General features: G+C 44.6%; 2 protein-coding genes across 4 annotated transcripts in view; one reads left to right on the top strand and one right to left on the bottom strand.

Annotated features, from left to right (window-relative positions):
- ATG3 (autophagy related 3) overlaps nucleotides 1–943 on the bottom strand; it is a 124,903-nt gene extending 123,960 nt beyond the window's left edge. The window contains 2 exon segments of the mRNA XM_077480936.1: nucleotides 624–721; nucleotides 803–943. Of these exon segments, the coding sequence (XP_077337062.1) occupies nucleotides 624–695 (72 nt within the window). The 5' untranslated portion in view covers nucleotides 696–721; nucleotides 803–943.
- Nucleotides 944–1,069: 126 nt separating this feature from the next.
- Nucleotides 1,070–17,708, top strand: part of SLC35A5 (solute carrier family 35 member A5) — a 46,903-nt gene continuing 30,264 nt past the window's right edge. For all 3 annotated transcript variants that reach the window (XM_077480934.1, XM_077480932.1, XM_077480933.1), the window contains exon 1: nucleotides 1,070–1,224. The gene's annotated coding sequence lies outside the window, so the exon portion shown is untranslated. The remainder of the gene's footprint in view (nucleotides 1,225–17,708) is intronic.

Raw genomic sequence — 17,708 nt, 5'->3', positions numbered from 1 at the left:
GGACAAATTGATAGCAGTGCAGCCATTGGCTCACGCTGCTGTCAATCAAATCCACTGACACAGGAATTCTGATGTCTGTGCCAATGAACGCAGCAGGACTCGGGAGCGCGTCCCCATGGAATGCGGCTCTACATGGGGGCACTCAAGAAGAGGAGGAGCCAGGAGCTCTGCAGGGGGACCCCAGAAGAGGAGGATCGGGCCGCTCTGTGCAAAACCCTTGCACAGGAGGAGGCAAGTATGACATGTTTACTAAAAAAAAAAAAAAAAAAAAAACCCACCAACACACACACAAAGCTTTACAACCCCTTTAAACTAGCCATAGACTATGCAATCCAATTGTGAGATTTCTGTACAATCTCCTTTAGATTTATTAAAGCTATGCAGAAGGAGGACGTTTGTTATAAAGAATACTTCCCATCTGCATCCAATCAGGCAGCATGCTACATAGTTAATGATAGATCTGAATCTGATTGTATAGTGTATGTGAACCTTTAGCAATGATTGTCTCCTGGAACGTATGGGACAGTGTGACGAGGCAGAAGTCAGCAGCTATGACAAGTGATTGTCCTGTAAACCCAGCAGGATGTTCCACACCCCCCAGAAACATCTGATGGCCCCCATACCTTGAGCACAGGGGTCCAGTACTCGGCTACCTCCAGAGCCTTGCCCTTCATGGTGTTGATGACGTTCTGCATGGCTCTCGTCTCCCCTCACAGGGGTCCTGTACAGGAGATAAACAAGCGGGTTAGCGAGCACAGAACTGACAGCTGACAGCCACTGTCTCCATGACAACCCCTCTCACCTGCCTGTGGAATTTCTAGGGGGAACCTTACTGTTCCGCCTCTTTACCCCACTGCCTGTCACATGGGGGCGCCACGCCCGGAAATAGCCTTTGCGCAGGACTAGACCTGAGGAGGCGTGGCTATAGGAAGGGCTTTGGCGTTAGAGCGCTACGGTGGCACGAAAAGCAATTACGGTGTCTGCTGTAGACTTATCATTGCCACCGATGCTAAACAGGCGAGGTGTTGTTTTGTTATGGTAATAGAACGAGGTGAGGTTAGATAGCGTGTACGCGGAAGTGAGGCTTGGAACGCAAAGCGTCACACCCCGGAAGTAGCCTCTTGGAGGTGTGTAGAGCTACCTAGTTAGGTGTAGAGTGGGATGTGTACCAGAAGTGAGGTGACGTGTTTCTCTTCGGTGTGTTTTGCTGAGAGCAATCTGCAGGTAAGTCGGGGGAATGCTGCTGTTGCTAACTTTAGGCTGAAATAAAGTCCACTCATGTCCTAGGAAGTTGTCATTTATGGGTGGAAACAAGCAAACTTTCTATTTCCCATCTGGAATGTATAGAAGAATGGAATTATATAGTGCCATCAATTTACACATGTATATTGTACATTCACATCATTCCCTGTGTTCAAGGAGCTTGCAATCTAATGTCCTTAAGTCACATTCATACATACACATACTAGAGCCAATGAACCTACCAGCTGTAACTCGGCTCCTGCACATTTTTCAAATACCGTATTTATCGTGTATAACACGCATCCCAAGTTTAGGAGGCAAGTTTAAGGAAAAAAAACTTACATTTAAATGCCCATCAATGCAGCCTTGTCAGTGTCATCTGCAGCCTTGTCAGTGTCATTTTTGACTTTGGCGTTTAAAAATGGCACTGTCGAGATACAGAGCCAGATGTCCTGTGTATCTCAGCAGCTTTCGGCCGCCGAGAGGCCGGAAGCCACCCAGAGGCTCACAATTGATTTTTTTTCCCCTTTTTTTTAAGGAGAAAACGGTGCGTGTTATACGCCGATAAATACGGTATAAAGAATATATACAAAACGGTGAACAATTATTATTATTATTATTATTATTATTATTTATTATTATTTTTTTAATGGTGGATTAATGCTGGGGGGGGGGGAGTGGGGGTACTAAAAATGGAGCAGCTGTGCATGGTAACTAGGGATGAGCTCAGGTGTGTTTGCATGCTCCACGTGCTGAGCCTGCCAGGAAGACGGCGCAGCGCTGCGCTAATCACAGGCAGTGAGACATTGCCCCGATGTGGCTGCAGAGATCGGGCAATGTCTCACTGCCTGTGATTAGCGCAGTGCTGCGCCGTCTTCCTGGCGGCTCAGCACGTGGTCCATGCAAAAACGCCTTAGTTCATCCTTAATGGTAACCAGTTAGTACCTAGCTTTCATTCTCAAAGCTTAAAGGATAAGTTCATTGTTAGGGCAATAATAATAATTGCAGATTTTTTGAAAATAATGTGCATTTATTATTATAATTATATACTTTATTTTACCCCAGGAGCCTGCAAAACATTGCACCCACAGTCATTGGGTCCTGCAGACTCTCCCTCCAGCTTTCTTGCACCTCCATATGGGCTTTCTGTTTGAAAGCTGGGGAAAGACTTGTTGGGCTATGAGGGCACTTGTCGGCACTCCTTCAAAGTCTGTTGAGACCTACAAACTGTCCGCCATGATGACAGGTTGCAGTGAATGAGTGATGTAGCTGTACGTGTGGAATACGGCAATGCCGACTTTGAAGGTGACAGCGACTGTAGAAGATAGGAACCCCCCCCATTTGTGACAGCAGGATGAGGTGCTGTTACATGTGTAAAAGAAATGGTAAATTCTGTATAAAACTGTATTCTATTTTGTATGCTTTACCTATGTATTTCATACTGCATGCATTGTGCACACGGCACTACTAATGGTTTGATTACATGTTTGCATTGTTTTGAGTCCTGGGTAGAAATTACTAAAAAGCCTAAGGCATATAATCATAGGCAATGTGTCCAACCTAACTCATACCGTATAGGTTATGTCATTATAGCCCAGTCAGGCATACATGCTGTCCAGATGCTTTGTACAGATGAGCCGGCGCGGCCGGTATCTGTGATGGCTCCCACTGATCTACTCGCGGTCAGAGCTCCCTCCCCTTACAGCTAGCAGGGATGCTGCAGGCTGTATGATTGCATAGTTTCCTCTGGACCACTATACTAGCCTGCAGCGAGGACGGCGCAGGCTTTGTTGGAGGTAAGTGTCACATAATGTGCTAGTATGCATACTAGCACATTATGTTTTTACTTTGCAGGGTAAAAGGAAGTAAAACCCATCAGAGTCTACTTCCTCTTTAATGTGATACCTACAAAATCATCTGTATAAAAACTTGCACCAACCGAATAGTTTGGAAAGATGTTAAGTGTATATTTTTGTCTCTGTTCCATAATGCGGTAGTTATTAAAAGACAAGTATGTGGTTTACTTTTTGCAGAACCATACTTACCTAGGTGGATTCAGCATCAGTTTCCAGTGGGCGCTAACACTGCAGATTTCCCCCCCCCACTATCCCCACTATCAGTCACCGCTCTCTCTGCTCTGGCTCCCCCCCCCACCCTCGCTCCCTGGAGCGCTGGGCTGTGGAGGGGGTGGGAGTGGCCGGCTCAGGCTCTTGGTGGAGCTGGGTACTGGTCTAGGTATGTGGGTGGATTCCAACTTCATTGTCGCGATTTTGCCCGAGCCTGGATTGGCACTGTGACTTCATCTGACAGCGGGCTTCAGCCGCTGTCTGCTGATAACTGGTTATTGGAGTGCAGAACGAACTGCACTCCTGTAATCCACAGGAAAAGTACAGCCCAATGAGCGTTGGCTGTACTTCTCTTTTAATTTGGAATGACTAATCAATAGGATAGGGTAGGAGTTGCCTATCTATAAAAACTCCAAAACACATGATACTACTTAAATACGGGTGTAACTTGTGACACACTTTTTAACTGAACAAGCTGGTTCAGATTCCGTCTGCTCCAGTTGTAGTAAATTCACTTCATTATATATGTGGCTGCAGTGTGACTCCAAAAGTTGTTGATCTCTCCAATGGTAGCCAATCATTTTTCAATAAATAATTTATTTTCTGATCAAATGATGAGCTGTTTTTATCAAATCGCAAAACAATCGGATAATAATCATTGCAGCAAAAATTAAACCACTCTACAACCAACCATTCAGTTGGTTGTAGAGCCACAAAACACGACCCATTTAAAAGAGAAGTATGGGTTTCCCTTTTCTAGTTTCATCCTGTTCCCTCTTGGGCACTAATACATAAAATCTTTTCTGTGTAAATGACACTGGCAGTGAAGGGGTTAACCACTAGGGGGCAGTGTAGGGGTTAAGTGTGTACTGAGGAGTGTTTCTAACTGTGGGGGGGTTACGTGGCTACGTGTGACACGTTGCTGATCTCTGCTCCCGATGACAGGGAGCTATGATCAGTGGCACTGTCACTAGGCAGAACGGGGAGATGCTTGTTGACATTTGCATCTCCCCATTCTTCCCCCACGTGAGGCGGCCGCGGGTATCCCCACAGCGATCGAGTCTGCGGGACCCGCGACCCTGCTCACAGAGCTTGCCCGCAGGCTGCCTTTTAAAGGGCAACATACAGGTACGTTAGTTTGCCTGTAAGAGCTTTTTTGCCGACGTACATTGGCATGAGGCCGTCGGCAAGCAGTTAAGCACAGCACACTAGTGTTCTGCTCTCAGACCTGCATTGTGATCTCAGCAGCTGTCGGTGTAGTGGATCTGGGGAGAAGGAGAGGGGAGTGCAGAGGCAGTGGAAGGTTAAGAAGATTTTAGCGCATTCTCTGAAAAGTACATCTGGATCGGGCTGCTAGTGTTAAATGTGTGGCAGGTAGGGGCAGCCAGGCATGTAGTGGGTAATGTTGTGCTAGTTGTTCAGGCTGTCCTCTCCTCTCACCAAGCTGCATTTAATCCCAGTCTGAGAGCAGTGACCAGAGCTTCTCCCTGGCAGGGGGGATCTGATCATGCTGGATGGCATGGTGACATTGTGCAGGGAGGACAGGAGATGACAGCAGGATGGAAAGACAAGCGTCCTTCACTGTGCACTGATCTGTGCTGGATCAGAACACTGACAGGCAGATCTACCATCTCCTGATCATGAAATATCTCTTTCCTCGCTGCATCAATCCACCGATCCATCCATCATCCACCTGGGTGTGTATGTACGTTATTTTGAATCTTGACTCCTAATCCTGTACAATCAGAACTGCCATTTTTCAATGTTTTTTTTTTTTTAACCCCCTAAATGCAGGATCACAATGCTGTAACCACTTGTAATGCACGTGGTTGTGGGCTGGTCGCAGCACAGCCCCATTCATCTGTGGGTATATGTTCAGCTGCAGCTACAGCGTGTGCACAACCCTGTCTGCTGCCTCCGCAGCTAAAGAGGGAGCAATTGGGAGTGGAAAACAATGCCTCAGCCATGCAGTTTTTACTGCCCCCAACCTCATGTGTGAACAAGTCCTTGGTTCACATCTGTGTTATTGCACTAATTTCAATGGGCTGCCCTACCCACAGAAACACAGAGCCTTCTTTTTAAATTGTGCCGCACCGAAAACGCATCGCAATTGCCAGTTCATTGGGGTACCTTTAAGAAATAATGGCATCCCGCATGTCCGCTAAACAGCAGCGCATTTGCGTATCAGAAACTCATGGGATTTTGCGCCCGTTCTCCGACATGCAATTATGTGAACCAAGCCAAAGACTGGTGCGCGTTGAGACTGAAAATGCTTTTCAAGGGCGCTATGGCTGGAAAAGTTTGAGAAACACTGCCATGGAGAAAAGCGCTGTGACATGCCAAAGGGAGCGCTCTGTGTCCCATGGATTTATTGGTGAAAAGAGAAGGAAGGGGAAGATGGTGATTGCTTTTAAACTACCTTTTTCTGATAAGAGGAACCAGCCTCCATATTAATCCTTTGACTAACTGTTGAAGAGAAATGAAGGAAACTGTAGTGGAATACAGCATGCTGGATCACATCGTTGGTAATCCACCATGCTTCTTTAACCACTTGCCTACTGGGCACTTAAACCCCCCCCCCCACCCCCCCTCCTGCCCAGACCAATTTTCAGCTTTCAGTGCTCTCACACTTTGAATAACAATTACGCAGTCATGTAATACTGTACCCAAATTAATTTTTTGTCCTTTTTTTTTTTTTCCCCACACCTAGAGCTTTCTTTTGGTGGTATTTGATCACCTCCTGGCTTTTTTATTTTTTGCGCTATAAATGAGAAAAGACCTACAATTTTGAAGAAAAAAAACACATTTTTCTTTTGTTTCTGTGATAAAATGTTGCAAATTATTAATTTTTCTTCATAAATTTTGGACACAATTTATACTGCTACATACCGTTTTGCTGGCGGTATTACATCGCTGCCCCATTGATTTCAATGGGGAGCAGTGGTGGAGGAGCTGTAAACACACTGCTCCTTCACCGCTCCAAAGAAGCTGCTGGCAGGACTCTTCCCTCGGGCTTTCACACTACAAACAATGGTGCAGCTTTTTTAGGGCGGATTGCAGGCGCTATTTCTAACACTATAGCGCCTGCAAAACGCCCTGGTGTGAAAGGGGTCTTAGAGAGTCTAAAAGCTGTAGTGCAAATCATAAAAAAATTGATCACACCTGATGTACTGGTGACCTATCTCATTTCTTGAGACCTGAACAAGCCAGGAAAGTTCAAATATCCCCCAAATTGCCCCTTTTTTTTGAAAGCAGACATTCCAAGGTATTTAGTAAGAGGTAGGTGAGGTTTTTTTGATGTTGTAATTTTTTCCTACAATTCTTTCCAAAAATGAAGATTTTTTTTTTTCCCCCACAAAATTGTCATTGTAATAGGTTATTTCTTTCACATGGCATGTGTATACCATGAATGACACCCCAAAATAAATTCTGCTACTCCTGAGTATTACGATTAGGGGTGCAACGGATCAAAAAACTCACGGATCGGATCGTTCCTCGGATCATTTTTCGGATCAGCAAATAATAATTGAATTTGCAAAAACCTGTGAAAATTCCACCGCCATATAGTGCCCACTGTAATATCCACAATCTCCCCCACTGTAATATTGGCTGAGCATAGCTGGGTATTGCAGAGCATGGCTGGGTATGGGCAGAGTATGGCAGGGTAGGCTATCAAAGAGCAGCGCTGTGGGCACTACAGATGTAGCCCACAGCACTGCATCCATCTGATCTCTTCCTCCCCCCCCCCCCCCCCCCCACCACTGTACAGAGAGGGGAGAGAGAAACCGGCGTCATGACATGACGCTGGTTTGTTTACAAGTGATCGATCCCTCATTTGACCGAGCGATCACATTGTAAACGGCCTGGGTGTAGAAAGATGGCCATGGCTTCGGAGCTAGCTTTCCTAAGGCCGTGACCACGGAGCGCTCCGCGGATTGCGGCGTGTGCCGATCCGAGCGGGGTGACCCCTTCGGATCACGGATCGGTGACGGTCCGTTGCACCCCTAATTACGATACCACATGTGTGGGACTTTTCCACAGCCTAGCGACTTAGAGAGGCTCAAAATGCAGGGAGCGCCATCACATGTTTTAGGAGCATAAATTACACATCTAACTTGTTGACTACCTATTACACTTTTGAAGGCCCTGGAGCACCGGGACAATGACAAGTGGCACTGATGACAGACACGCCGATCGCACTGTAAAGCGATCTGTGACTGGCTGTGTCCAAGGGACACGGCTGCAACAGAACTTCCCCAATGCGCGCTTGCTGGAGTAAACAGGAGGATGTCCAGGGACACCCTCCCGGCAATTGGCGTCCGCACTGTAGCCGTCTTTCGGCTATAGCGCGGGCGCGAAGTGGTTAAGCTGTTTATCTTCAGAGGCATTTTCACATTTCAGCTATTAGTCTATTAATTTCCGCAATCACTTTTGATACAGAAATAGTGCATATTTTATTTTATTTTTTTGGAACAAACAAGGCTTTCAATGAGTGCTGTTTTCTTCTAAAAGTTTTATATTTTAGGTAAAAAAAAATGCTTTCCTTCTCATTCATTGGGGGACACATAAACTCCTATGCTGTCAGGTTGTACTGCTTGCCTGCAGGAGGATTGGACATTGGCAAACAAAAAATCTGTTGGTCAACCCAATCCCTACTACCAGCAGAGGTGATCAAATACCACCCAAAAAAAAAATTATAAAAATTTCATTTGGGTACAGTGTTGCATGACCACAATTGTCATTCAAAATGTTGCAGCGTTGAAAGCTGGAAATTGGCCTGGGCAGGAAGAGGGTGAAAATGCCCTGTATTGAAGTAGTTAACTGGCAATTATGCGGTTGTGCGATGCTGTACCCAAACAAGTTGATGTTGTGTTTTTATTTATTTATTTTTTTACCACAAATAGAGCTTTCTTTTGGTGGTATTAGATCACCTCTGCGGTTTTTTTTTTTGGTTTTTTTTTTCGTTTTTTGCGCTATACACAAAAAAGAGCAAACCTTTTGAAAAAAAAAAAAAAATTTGTATTCTGCTATAAAGCATTTTTAATAAAAATATGTAAAAAATCTACCCCCCCCCCCCCTGCATAGCGCTGCCCTCTTGATAGTCAGCGAACAAAAGACCCCCCCCCCCCCCCACCCCCAGTAGTGCAGAAAAGTAATGAACTGAGTGCAGGAGGCACAACACAGCATTGGATAGAGGGCAGCAGCTGCATGAGTTAGCTTCCCATACTAACCAGCAGGTGATTGGTTGCTAGGATACTGGGCAGTCTAGCAACCAGCATCCAATCACTTGTTGCTCACGCCCTCCATCCAATGCTGTGCTGTGCTTCCCTCACTCGGTGCATTCAGTTACTATTTTGCCTCCCGCACTCCTCTCTGTTTTGAGGATGACAGCAGCAGAGGCTGCGGGAATGAAGTGACTCCTAAAAGGATCCAGACTGCGGTCCACCATTTAATGATGCCTGACATACAAGATGATAGGGTGGATTTCCACTTTTTAATTTTTAACTTTCCCCTAACACTTAAATTCTCACCCTGCAATCAATAATGTGAGCCAAGTTCTGCCTTAAGTCTTAAAATGAAAAACTCCCAGTTTTTCTACCTTTCTTTATTTTGCAGAATCCAGTGCCCTGGCATGACTTTAATTCTCATTCCTTCTGAGAGTAAAATCAGCCAGTGGGTGTGGGTGTGGTTGCTGAAAGCTAGTGACATCACTTCCTGGGAGGGACACTGTTCCTGTGTAGCCAGTGAGCATATACAGGATGGGAGGAGCTGATTACATCCTAATTCATGAGAAAATTTAGAAATAAAAAGCCCCATTCACACAGGGGCACATATACAGCATAGCTGTGCACAGGAGAAGGTGGGGGGCGGCACCTGTTGCCATCTATGCGACTTTGAAAAGGTACCTGCAAGGCTTTGATGCGACTTTGATCCAGAGAGCATAAAGTTGGATCAAAGCTGCTCTTAGTCGCATCAAAGTCGCACTCCAAATCAAGTAAATTTGTGGTTGCAGTAGTGGAAACGTAACTTTGGACACAGTCGCATGACAAGTCACAGCCCATTGATGGTACCCGCTCCCATCTATGAAACTTTAAAAAACAGCAACTTTGAAAAGGTACCTGCAATGCCTTTATGCGACTTTTGATGTAACTTTGATCCAGAGAGTGTAAAGTTGGCTCAAAGCTGGACTCGAAGTCGCACTCTAAATCGTGAAACTTTGAGGTCGCAATATTGGAAAGGTAGACTAAGGCTCTGTTTCCACAAATATTTCCACACCTATTCCCATCTATATGACTTTGAAATGGTACCTGCAATGCTTTCATGTGACTTTAATCCAGAGAGTGTAAAGTTGGGCTACATTTCCACTAGTGCAACACCAAAGCTGTGTGACTTTGAGTGCAGCTTTGATCCAACTTTTCACTCTGGCTCAGTCGTATCAAAGTAGTGCAGGCACCTTTTCAAAGTTGCATAGATGGGAACGTTTGTAATTGAAATCAATGGACTGTGACTTGTCATGCGACTTTTTCCAAAGTCGCATGACAAGTCGCATTAGTGGAAACAGTCTTAACCACTTCTCGACCAGCGCACGCCGATGTACGTTGGCAGAACGGCACGGACAGGCATATTGGCGTACAGGTAATGCCACCCTGCCATCGCGAGCGCGCCGCCGGCAGCGCGCTCCGGTCGCGGCCCCACGGACTCGATCGCCGCAGGCATACCCGCGATTGTCTCACGGGGCGGCTGAGCGGAGAGATGCCGTTGTAAACAGCATCTCCCCGTTCTGCCTAGCAACAAGTGACGCTGATCTCTGCTCCATGTGATTGGAGCAGAGATCAGCGTTCACTAAAAGAGAGCCCAGCCCCCAACAGTTAGTAACACACCCCTAGGAACACTTAACCCCTACACTGCCACCCACTGGTTAACCCCTTCAGTGCCAGTGTTATTTACACTGGAATCACTGCATTTGTATAGCAGTGATTGCTGTATAAATGACAATGGTCCCAAAAATGTGTCAAAAATGTCCGATGTGTCCGCCACAATGTCGCAGTCGCAATAAAAATCACTGATCGCCGCCATTACTAGGAAAAAAAAATATTAATAAAATTGCCATAAAACTATCCCCTATTTTGTAAACGCTATAACTTTTGCGCAAAGCAATCAATCGCTTATTGCAATTTTTTTTTTTTTTTTTTTTAACCAAAAAAATATATATGTAGAATACGTATCGGCCTAAACTGGGGGAATTTTTTTTTTATATATTTTTGGGGGAAATTTATTATAGCAAAAAGTAAAAAAGAATGCGTTTTTTTTTTTTTTTTTTTTTAATTGTCGCTCCATTTTTATTTATAGCGCAAAAAATAAAAACCGCAGAGGTGATCAAATACCACCAAAAGAAAGCTCTATTTGTGGGAAAAAAAGGACGTTAATTTTATTTGGGAGCCATGTCGCATGACCGCGCAATTGTCAGTTAAAGCGACGCAGTGCCGAATCGCAAAAAGTGGTCTGGTCTTTGGCCAGCAAAATGGTCCGGGCTGAAAGTGGTTAAACTAATTTGTAGCCAACATACTTGCATGTAGCTACCTCAGCTGGGCGTGTGCCACACCATGCCATCATAGTGCCCATCACAGTGTCATTCAGAAACGACCATGTGGTTGTACACTGTAGAAAATCTGCAGCATGTAGCATTGTGATTTATTTTACAGTTTCTAACAAACAGTTTTCTTCCAAAGCCTACCCTCCCCCACTCTCAGGAGAAACTGCTATCCAAAACAAGGCTGTGAAGACAGGAGGAGCTCTGAGAAGGAGAGGAGGGATGGGGGTGGGGCTGGGCAGGTCTAGTCATGTCTGTCTAAAAAGGGGAGGAGGGATGGGGGTGGGGGCCTGTAAAATAGGACAACATTTTTCAGGAAGGGAGAGGCCCCCATGCAGAATGAAGAACAGGAAGAAGCTGATTGTCTGGATATGATTAGACTTTCTAAGCTACACAATTGGCTATATAGAAAATGAATAATGTTAAAGATATTTTACATATAATAGGAAAAAAAAATCATTTTTGACTGGACTTCCACTTTAAGAATAACCAAAACTTTTTTTATTATGGATACAGTAGGAAAGTTTAAAAAAAGCCCTATAATTGTATTATTTGCTGTCTGTTTATGGAAATTGACCCCTTCACTTTTTGTCCCAGACATGCAACATAAGTAAGAGGAACGCGTTACAATGAGGCTTATTTACTAAAGCTGGAGAGTGCCAAATCAGGCTCACTTCTGCTTAGAAATCAATCAGCTTCCTTGTTTTTTTTTTTTTTTTTTTGCCGAAGCCTAATTAGCCTCTTGGCGTCCGCGCTATAGCCGAATGGCGGCCACAGTGCGGACCTGAATTTCCGGGAGGACGTCATATGATGTCCTCCCCACACGCCCTGCAGTCACCGAGACTCGCGTGATCACAGATCCGAGTAAGGGGCCAGCCCTGGCCCCTTACCACATGATCAGCTGTCAGCCAATGACAGCTGATCACATGTGTAAACAAAAGCTCAGTAATCGTTTTTTTTTTTTTTTTCTCCTCACGCTGAACGTGAGGAGAAAAAAAGCCGATCACCGGCTTATGTGCAAGGGACATTCGTCCCGAAGAAGGATGCCAATCGGTACCCTCATCTGTGCCTATCAATGCCCACCAGTGCTGCCCATCACTGCCACCCATCAGTGCCCATCACTGCCAGCTATTGGTGCCACCTTTTAGTGCCACTTCTCAATGCCTTTCAGTGGCGCCTTATTGTTGCCGATCAGTGCAGCCCCTTGGTGCCCATCAGTGCAGCCTCATCAGCTTACATCAATGAAGGAGAAAAATTACCTGTTTGCAAAATTTTAGAACAAAATATATAAAAAAAAAAAAAATTCAGATGGAGCATAAACATGGTCGCATTTTCCGATGAAAAGCTCTCGTCTGTCTTTTTTTTCTGTCCGGAATTCCGAACGTGTGTACGCGGCATTAGTCTAGCTGCCAACAGGTTGTGGGTGCTCCACTTTTCTGAGGGGGAAAGAAATATTCTCTATTGTTTAGGTTTAATAAGCCCAATGCTGGTGATAGTAATACCTTGTGGCATGTGATATCTGATAGTATCCGGAATATTTCTTTCCAATATGATTGGACGCACCCACATAATGTGGAAAAGGTCTCCTCTATCTTTATTGCATCTCCAGCATGTATCTGGTGTCTTCTTACCAAAGGACACTAGTCTAGTGGGAGTTGGATACCAACGCAATGATAACTTTTGGGTGAGTTCCCAAAGGGAGGAGGATTGTGTAGCTTTATATATAGATACGAGTGTGTTCTGCCATTGTGTTTCCGAAAAGTTTGTAAGGTCTTTTTCCCAGTACAGGTGTGAGTTCGATTTGGTGAATATTTTTTTTTTCTGAGAGAAGGTATTGTAAAACAGGGAGATACCTTTTCGTTTTCTTTTCAGGGTTATTCAGAAATGACCAAGTCTGGGATGGGATTTTGTATGTTGATGCGGGTAGATGGAATATACAATGTTTTACTCTTAAGCCGCGTACACACGGGCGGACTGTCTGGCCAACTAAGTCCGTCAGACAATCCGACGGACAGTCCGTCCTACTTTTGAATGAACGGACTTGACCACACACGATGAACAGACAGTCCGCTGAAAGCTTGCGCGATGACGTGTACAGCACGTACGACGGGACTAGAAATACGACATCCAATACACTGCAATGCAACCTTCGGCCGTGTAAATCCTTTCTGAGCATGCGCCATACTTAGTCCGTCCAACTTGCCTACTCACGAGCGGACTGTCCGCTGAAACCAAAGTTGGACGGACTGTATTACGGAAATTCCGAAAGACGTAGTCCGCCAGACTGTCCGCTGAAAAAGTCCGCTAAAGCCCACACACGAGCGGACTGTCCGCTGAAATGTGTTTCAGCGGACTAAGTTGGACAGACAGTCCGCCCGTGTGTACGCGGCTTTAGGTATGTGAAAAGTTCATTGTTGTTTTTTATGTCTAAGTTTAAAAGTGATATCGGGTGAAAATTTTGTGATGCAACTGGGTCTTTGCCCGGTTTTGGAAGGGTAACAATCAGTGCTTTTAGTGATTCATTTGGGAATTTTGCTTCAGAGGTTGCTTTATTAAACATGGCTTTTAGATGGGGAATTAAGTGGCGAGAGAATTGTTTAAAGTATGCACCCGTGAGGCCATCGGGTCCTGGTGCTTTGTCTGGGGGTAGGGACTTGATAGTGTTTGCAATTTCCAGTTCTATGAATGGTTTGTTTAGTCTGATCAGTTGGTCAGTCGTTCGAGTTGGAAGGCTGGTTTGGTTTAAGAATGTATTAATTTCTTCGAGTGTGGGTTGGTGTGTCTTTGGGTCTTGTTTAAAGTTATATAAGTGGCTATAGTATATGCTGATGGCATCGTCTATAGCCTGGGGGTTTCTTAACTTATCTTTGGTGTGAGGGGGGTATAGATATTCTATTTTGTGTTTGATTCTTCTGGCTCTAATACGGTTAGCTAGAACTTTACCTGCCCTGTTGGAGGTAGAATAGCAAGTGGCTCTGAATTTTCTGTGCGCTTTTTCAAAGGATTGCAAAAGGTGTGACCTAAGATCTTGTCTGAGATCTAGTAGCTATGCTGTGGCAACGGGGTGGGGTTTTCGATTTAATTTGGGTTTCTAAGCTTTTAATTTTGGCCATGAGATTGTCTATGTGCTGTGTTCTCTCTCTCTTCTTTTTTTTTTTTTTTTTTTTTCTTGTGCTGGGAGCATAGTTTTATCAAGACACCTCTAATAAACGCTTTGTGCGCATTCCACACCGTTCCTGGATCGGACACAGAGCCTACATTATTGTCAAAGTATTCTCCCAGTTGCTTATCGATTTTACTGGGGAGTACTCTGGATGTTGAATTATAAAATTATTCGTTCCCCACAGGAAGGTATTTCTTTGTTGTGGGGACTTTGAGATAGAGATAGTGATAGGGGCATGGTCCGACCAAGAAGCTGTGTGGATCACAGATTTGCTAATCTTCTGTAATAGCCATTTGTCAGTACAGAAGAGGTCAATTCTAGAATAGGTTTTAGGGAGCAGGGAGAGAAAGGTATAGTCTCTCTCCACTCCATGTTGACAACGCCAAACATCAAATAAGTAATGAGAATACAGGAAAGATTTCAGAGGGCGTTCTCTACGTTTTGCTGAGGAGTTAGAGTCCATTTTTATTTCCGGAACTAAATTAAAATCTCCACTCGGGATTAAATGTCCTTCTTGTATTCTCTGGATCTTTTTCATAAGTTTGCAGAGAAATCTCATTTGCCCAGTGTTTGGTGCATATAAGTTGACTAGTATAGTCGGTTTTGTTAATTGTGCAAATCACAATGAGATATCGACCGTTTGGGTCAGTTATAGATTGTTTCAAATGAAAGGTCACTGTATCCTTGATTGCAATCATTGCGCCTCTTTTCTTTGAGGTGAAGGATGCTGTGAAAGAATGTGGGAAATGCGTGTGTTTGCATATCGGGGTGGCTTCAATGGCAAAATGCGTCTCCTGTATACACAGGATGTCGCAGTTGGTTTCTTGGGCTGTTTTCCAAAGTGAGTGTCTTTTAGCGGGGTGGTTGAGCCCGTTTGCATTTAGGGAAAGAATCGTGACAGACATTGTTGGTGAGGTGAATGTGTCTCAGACAGCTGTTAATACTTAGTGGGTAGGAAATGGAAAGCGGAGTCTTCCGTTGTCTTTGTTGGCTCCCGTTGGTCTTGATCTGTCGACAGATTCCATGAAGTAACAAAGCAGGTGTTGTAAAATAGCAGTTAACAACGAGAAACAGTCAAAAACAGTAATCCAAACTTTAAACAGAATATAGCTGTGCTAGTGGGGAAGGTGTAAGCCAGTGGTATAGAGAAACTTATGGTTCAGCTATGCCACTGAGGAGCTACTTAGTCAAGAGTTTGGTAGCTAAAAGTTTTGCATTGGGTAGCCGGGGAGAAGATCCTTAGGGTGTGGATGTAGGCCCAGTTTAGGGCTAGATTCTTGAATCTGGTCAAGCAATGCGCTTTTGGTGCGTGCGGCGGAAGGAGGTATTAGAACCTTGCATTTCCTGTGGTGGAGTGCTGTCCAGGGAGGGGTCAAGGATTATTCCCCAGGTGTGGCGGAGACGTAGGCCACTGTTGAGATTGTTGATCGTGTGGGACGATCCCTCATGTGTAACCAGTAGTGTTGCCGGGTGTCTCCATTTATACAGTATCTTATGGTTGTGGAGGCTCTTAGTAACTTGGCTTAGTTGTCTCCACAGTTGCAAGGTATATTTAGGTTAGGAAATAGAAGGATGTTGTATGGCGCAGGGAGTAGTGGGCCACTCATGGCTGTTAGAATTTTTTCTTAGATGTGGAAGAAGTGTACTTGCATCAGCACGTCTCTGGGGACGGAGGCAGCCAGGTGTGAGGGTTTAGAGATTCTATGTATTTGATCAATTATGAGGTCTCTTGGCGGGATTTCGGGGATGATAGTGCGAATCAATTCCTTGTCATATTTAGGAAGATCCGGAGGTGGGATAGATTCAGGAATACCTCTCGGTTTTATATTATTCCTCCTGGATCTGTGCTCCAAATCCGCCAATTTGGCTTGTACCCAGGATTGTTCGTCTTTTGTCATCGTACATGTCAATGAGGTCGTTGACCGTAGTGATGCATTCTGCCATGCTACTCTCCATGTGTGACACTCTTGCATTCATAATGTGCATATCAGTGGATATTTTGGTGAATAGGGATGCAATGTCAGTCATTAGAGAGGATTGGAGAGAGAGCAGCATCTCTTTAAGGGTGGTGTCTGACACAGGCTGACCTGTTGTAGGAAATGAGGCCATGGAGGATTGCAGGGCCTGGTTAGACTGGAAGGAGAGGAAAGCCTGGGGCTCAATTAGCGGGGTTGACGGCTGAGAGCACAGCCTCATGCGGGTTTTTGCGGGGCTGCCTGTGATCGGGTTTGCTTCTGCACTATGGCTGGGTGGCTGGGATGCGAGCAGTGCATCTTGATCTCCCTGTATTTCATCAGGAAGGTCTGTGTATGCCTCATGGGTCGCGGTCGCGGCAGCGCTGGTGCCATCTTTAGTTACACTGACCTTTAGCGGGAGGCTTGACGAAGAAAGCCGTCAGTTTTTGGGGACGGTGTTCACTGTTGCTCTTTCGGGACATCGCTCCCTGCGTTCTCCCCCTGCTAAGGAGTGAGGATGGCTGTGGATGGACAAGCAGATTGAGCCTGAGTTGCTCCGTTTATCTCCCCAGGCTGACGAGCTCAGCGTCTATGCGTCCATCTTCAGCGCTGGCAGAGCACGCCCTATTTTGGTAGTATTGGATCACCTCTGTGGTTTTTATTTTTTGCACTATAAACAAAAGAGCGACAATTTTGAAAAAACAATAACTTTTTGCTATAATGAATATCCTACTTTTTTTTTTTTTTTTTTGAGATATATATATATATATATATATATATATATATATATATATATATATATATATATATATATATATATATATATATATATATATATATATATATATATATATATTATATTTTTTTTTTTTTTTCACAGTTTAGGCCGATCTGTATTTTTGGTAATAAAAATTGCAATAAGCGTATATTGATTGGTTTGCGCGAACGTTATAGCATCTACAAAAAAGGGGATAGATTTATGGCTTTTTTTTAAATTTTTGTTTTTTAATTTTTTTTACCAGTAATGGTGACGATCTTGTGGTGGACTAATTGGACACTTTTTGACACGGTTTTGGGGCCATTGACAATTTATACAGCGATTAGTGCTATAAATATGCACTCATTACTGTGTAAATGTCACTGGCAGGCAAGGGGTTAACACTAGAGGGCGATCAAGGGATTAACCATGTTCCCTAGGTGTGTTCTAACTGTAGGGGGGGTGGGACTGTCTAGGAGGAGAGAGGGAGATCAGAGTTCATACTTGGTATGAACACACGATCTGTCTCCTCTCCCCTGAGAGAACTGGGATCTGTGTGTTTACACACACAGATCTTGGTTTTCACTTTGTCACAAGCGATCACAGGTGCCCAGCGGTCATCGCGCTGGGCACTTGCATCGACTCTGGGCACACGGCCCTAGTGGCCAAAAGACGAAGCGACGTAAGGTAACTTTGTTTCGCCCAGCCATGCCATTCTGCCGCAGTAAAACTGTGGCGGCTGGTCGGCAACCACTTTAATAATGTAAATTTATTTTTTGTTTAAAAATAAGTGATCATTAAACAATTTTTTTGAGTTGGTTTGGAATTTGACAGTCACATGCACCGATCAGCCATATCATTATGGCCACCCACCATAACCCATTGAGGCATGGACTCCACTAGACCTCTGTAGGTATGCTGTAGTATCTGGCAC

Source organism: Lithobates pipiens, unplaced genomic scaffold (assembly GCF_037356315.1).
Source record: "Lithobates pipiens isolate NorthernLeopardFrog02 unplaced genomic scaffold, aLitPip1_a1.2 Scaffold_16, whole genome shotgun sequence".
Taxonomy (NCBI): Eukaryota; Metazoa; Chordata; class Amphibia; order Anura; family Ranidae; genus Lithobates; species Lithobates pipiens.
Note: the sequence above shows the minus strand (reverse complement) of the source record. Positions and strands in the feature narration are given on the sequence as shown.